This window comes from Salarias fasciatus, chromosome 7 (genome assembly GCF_902148845.1).
Source record: "Salarias fasciatus chromosome 7, fSalaFa1.1, whole genome shotgun sequence".
Taxonomy (NCBI): domain Eukaryota; kingdom Metazoa; phylum Chordata; class Actinopteri; order Blenniiformes; family Blenniidae; genus Salarias; species Salarias fasciatus.
In genome coordinates, this window is record NC_043751.1 from 19,980,353 (window position 1) to 19,985,776 (window position 5,424).

Below are 5,424 nucleotides of genomic sequence, written 5' to 3' on the forward strand. Positions count from 1 at the left end.
TTTTATTGTGAGATCCTAACAACTGCTAATATAGCCCATCATATTGTGAAAAACGCAAACATCAACAAAGCAAGTGTTTTCATCCTGCCACACTTTGAAAACATGTGAAAAAAAAATCGTTAGAAAGCCACTTGTATAAAACGACTTACTGTCATATGAACTAAAACTGGCTCTATAACCTGATAAATGAATCAGGAATTCATTTGAATGAAGGAAAACCTTGTCCTGTTTGCGTTATAATTGAATGGATGCCAGTGAATTCCCAGAGGATTGAATCTGATGATGATGCCTGGGATCATACCTGTCTTTTTTTTTTTTTTTTTTTTTTTTTTTTGAAAAAGTGATTGAATTAAAATGATCTGCTCAGAATAACTAATACATAAACAGGTAAGAATAAACACCAAGGAGACCGGAGACATACTGTTTATTGAAGTAATCAAATACACAGATAAACATCACCTTATTTCAACTCAAACAGTATACAAAAGTACATTTAAAAAAGACTCTGCAATGTATTTTGCAAAACAACAGTGAATATTTTAAGCAGTAGATGGTAACAAAGATCTTACTTAAGAATATTTACACCATCTAAACTGAATGACGGAAGAGAAAACTCCTCCACAACATGTCCTATACACATATAAGACATATCATCCAACATCAAGAAAATGCTATCGTCCCAAAACCCGTTCAAGCATTATTAAAAGATCTTTCATAATCTGGCGTGGATATCAGGAAATTTGAGAGGATTTCTGCAGAAGTTCTCTCAATGTAAAATCAATGATCTACAACTGCTGAGTCGGAAACTGTAATAACAGAGAAGGCACATGGCATTTTGACACAAAACAGGTCTAAATATGTGTGTGGAGTTTGAAATTGGCACTTCCATTTGTGAGACTTCAGACAGTTTTGAACAACTCTCCAGGAGATGATGCAGTGAAATCATCACAAGATCACATCACTTGAAAGCCTATCTGGTAATTTTGCACGAGTCAATGAGCAAGTAAAATTGAAATTATGAAGCCCTGCTCCTGCTTTTGCTTGTCTGATTCTTTAAAAACACCAACGTGTTTGATTTCTTGGGGATATTTCTCCTATGAGACGAGTAACGTTTATTAGACCGGAAAATGACTGGATGGACTAATAGAAAGTTGTGACATTTCATGAGATTATTAATGATTGTTCTGTCTGACCAACAGTGCAAATGTCAAAGATATTCAGTGTACAATAGATAATCGATAAAATCCTAATGGTTGAAAACCTAAAACATGTTTCTTAATTGTTACAGTTTTCTTTCTTCTTGTTACAAATATTGCTGCTTCTTACTACTCGTAGAAGCTACTACTACTACTGAAGCCTCTGAAATGCTGAACAATTAAAGGTTTTTGGAATTACTTATTGAAAGTATGACATAAACTTTAACAAAAAAAAAAAATACAACTGAAAACATCACTTTTCACACGTAATAGAGATGAAACAAAACAGAAAATGAAACTAAGTAGAATGGCTATTACTTGTTACAGTGATAAAGCAGAGAAGATATGTTTTGTATCAAGCCTTGTAGAAATATGGTCAAAATCCAAAACGGTAAAATACGGCATGTTGCTTTTGACATGGTTTTCTATGCCATTTCAATCTCTTTGTCCTGAAGAGGTGTGTCAGCCTGGCCATCTTTACGTTTCTTTCCTTTAGACTTCTTTGGCTTCTTTGGCTTCTTTTTCCTAAAAAAGTAAAGAAATAATAATAAACACAAGAAATATTACAGTAATTTTGGGGTAAGAATAAATACGAAAAGACAAGTTGGATTGGAGGAATGGACTTACTTTGAGCGAACGGCCAGGATAACCACCGTTGTGATAATTCCAGCCACGACTAATACGATCAAGACGATGCAGATGATTGCTGTGGGGAACAGCAGGTTAACGTGTGTGTGAATGGATTATATACATGCTAAGCAATTTTACTATTTTAATCTTGATTATTGTAGATTTTAAGACCCATAAACAGGTGTATCTAAAAAATGAATATGATTGTTAGTATAACTTGTTAGTTTTGTCTCTTTTTTTAACAGTCGTAACATGAACTAAAGGGTTTCATGTGATTGTGATGATTATGGCCATCATCAAAGGTTTCCTCCATCGGTTTGACTCATTTCTTGTAACAGAAATTTCATTTTCAAATCTCTAACACTGAAGTATCCCTATTTTTGGTGGTTTAGCTAACAGAATACATGTTGTATAAGAAAATGGAGAAGAAAAAAAGCATTTTACAGTCAGTAAAACCTCCAAGTTTTGACTTCACCCATTGCTGTAACTGTAATTGTCTTTATTCACACACAGAGTAACTTCCATACATAAAAGACAAAATAAATAAAGTTTCACAGCTCATTTCTTCACTGGTCACCCTCTTCAGCCCCCTGATCAGGCTCCTCACCCTCATGTCAGCAGATTCATGTCTGGTGTTCATGGTATTGAAGTGTTTTCTTGACTAATTTTGATGATTTTGCAGGTGACGAGTGATACAATGAAATGATGCTGATATAGTTTGGTGAGAACATCCATCAGACTGACAATCAGTCAATCAGTTTAGATCAACGCGTCTATTCACTTGGAAATTGTGCTAAATTGAGCCTTACTTTACTTAATCATTTGCAAAGATGTGAACCATTGAGACATGTACTAAGATATTTACAATGTGATAAAAATGAATGAGAAATACCATTCTGTTGTGAGATGTTCATGAGTGGTTTGGAGATTTGTCCATGTTGTTCTGAGAATTGAATTTGTGTTTCAACAAATGAGCCAAACCAATGGAGAAAACCTGTAATATATATATATATATATATATATATATATATATATATATATATATATATATATATATATATATATATATATATATATATATATATAAACAAACAAAACATGCTGATATGCTGTATTTTTTCCCCTTTATGACTTAGAAAATAAGACTATAATAACACTGAGGCAGAGGAATCAGGTTTGAATCCTGGTTATGCTATAGGCAAGGCAAGTTTATACAGCTCCATTCAGACTCAAGGCAGTTAACAGCGCTGAGAGGTATTCAAACTAGGGGAAGTTGCAGTGACTTGATGCTGTGGCAACTAGCCAAATGAAACTTACTGTAAGTTGAAATGGTAAAGGATAGAACAGAAAAGGCAAGAGAAGTTTTCAATTTATTTGAAATGATTTGGAAAATTGACCTTTCCCTTTGTATTCAGATTGTTTGTGATTGTATTTGATTGGGCGATATAAAGTAATTCAGATTAATGATTTATCAAGTTTACAGTGGGTGTACTCACCAATAGGTGTGTCTGGCTCGTACTCCTCCTCCTCGTCACCATCCTCTTTGAATCAAAACAGTTTCAGTTAACATCAGCATGGTGAAAATGTTTTCACCGGATTACAACTTGCAACGACGTATGAATGAACCACACGTATCTGTGTCTGTGCGCAGACAGTGGAAATATGTGCTCACCGTGAATGCCGACACAGGTGTTATTGCAGCTGCCGGAGTCAAAAAATCGATTTCCGTTTCCAAGACATCCGCTGTACAAGAACTTTTTGCATTTATCATGTATCGGATCGTAGTAGTATCTCAAAAAGCTGCCATCACATCCTCCTACCATCTTTTTGAGGGTACATGCTTTGGCGTCTGTGAGGAAAGAACACAAAGGTCATAACGTTAATAATACTCATAGTGATAAATATCTCAAGCAAAATGAATAAACCGTAGCTCTGCTGGTTAACCCTTGCAGTGAGGCTTCTACAATCACGATTGTGAAACTCCTGAGTTCTTATTCAAGCCTTCCTTTTGAGTAGCCCAGCTCTTTTACTACTTGATGGCGTATGACACGATGCTGACATGCCTTTCCTTCCACCTCCAAGAGAAATAAAGCAATTAGATGAGGAGGGGGGGTGGAATGTGAATCAGCGGCTCCTAGCTCCCGTAGGTTCTTTCTCACTTGTAGCTTTAATCAAGGTGGATTTATGGCCTCCTCTGGCTCATAAAACTCTACCATAATCCAGTCAAGGTCCCCAAAGACTCCAAAGTCCTCAGAGAGTTCAGAAGAAGATTATCTCAGTCTGGCTTCAGACACTTCGGGAAAGGTTTTTACTATGTTCTCAGTCTTGGATAAGTGGCGACTTACTACCTCTCAGTCATTAAGTGCATTGATCTTACCCTCCATTGGGTAGATGTTCTCGGCGTTATCTGAACAGTTCCTGATGCACTCTCTTTCGTGTTCAAAACGGTTGGCGTTGCCCTTCTCGCCCTTGTAATGGAAAGGGCTGCACTGGTCTGTTGAGGGGTCGTAGTAAACAGCATAGTGGAACTTTGTGCCTTCGCCCATGTCAGGCTTTAATAGACAGAAGTCTGTGGAATGAAAAAAAAATACATGAGGTTAAGTTGATTCTTATGCTTTCAAACTGTTGGTTAAGTACTCACTGTGCAGGTATATGTTTCAGTAGAAATCGTCAACATATAATTAATGTTTAACTAACTCCATCACCAGACTCCCACTCCCTATTTTTATGATGCCAATAAAAACTGTCATTTATGGCACATGGATTGTTCTGTGCCCTTCATACATGTCACCAAAGGGAAGTAGCTTCAGACGGTTATTTTATCATCAAAGTGCACCTGATTTTGGAGGGAAACTACATTTTTCACCAACTAAACACCTGGTTTACGTTCCTACGCTGGTGCCTCTCTATTTGCTTGTGGGTTCGCTGAAGTTGCAAGATGACATAGTTTCGGTTCGTCATGCTCATAAGTCAGGCTCAGACAGAAATGATCTCAGAGTTTCAAAAGTTTGGTTAAATAAGCAAAGGAACCATCCAGTCAGCTCGGGACAGTCGTTGAGAGCGTGTAAATAACGTTTCCGCGAGAGTAAACACCGTCATTTCAGTTTTGGTGACAGTTGCTTTAATTGCAAGTCGTAATATAAAAGTAAACAGAAGATGTAATGCCCAGTCAGACTTGCTCTTGCACTGAAACTGATATATTCATCCGATCAATCGATCGCTTGTTATGCTCATTTTTAACGAAGACTTCATGCTCGATGAGCAGCCTGATGGTTTCCATTACAGGCTGTGCTGACTGCCAGGCCTACTGCGATGCAGTGCATAAAGGTATAAATGGTTCTAATGAGGTTGTATTAAAAAAGAGAAAACAAAATCACATACCTGGAATGGAGTGGCTGATGTGGACAGCCACAAAAACTGTCCCCAAGAGCAGAAGGTGCTTCATCTTGCTGCTCCTTTCTGCACTGTCGTTGAGGGACTGAGAGCAGGTTGTAAACTACAGTGGGACTGGGCGCTCATCACCGACCTTTGGACCGACAGTTCCTTGATGGTGACTAGTGACACAGTCCATCGAAACCAATGGAAGGTTTCTTTATGT

The 5,424-nt window shown here is 37.4% G+C and overlaps 1 protein-coding gene across 1 annotated transcript; it reads right to left on the bottom strand.

The window, feature by feature from the left end:
• Window positions 1–1,621: 1,621 nt before the first annotated feature.
• Window positions 1,622–4,372, bottom strand: LOC115391619 (protein AMBP). Its single transcript, XM_030095903.1, has 5 exons — window positions 4,204–4,372; window positions 3,499–3,675; window positions 3,323–3,367; window positions 1,824–1,902; window positions 1,622–1,721 (listed from the first exon to the last, which is right to left on the bottom strand). The coding sequence occupies exons 1-5, from the start codon at window positions 4,370–4,372 to the stop codon at window positions 1,622–1,624; spliced, it is 570 nt and encodes a 189-aa protein (XP_029951763.1).
• Window positions 4,373–5,424: the final 1,052 nt, after the last annotated feature.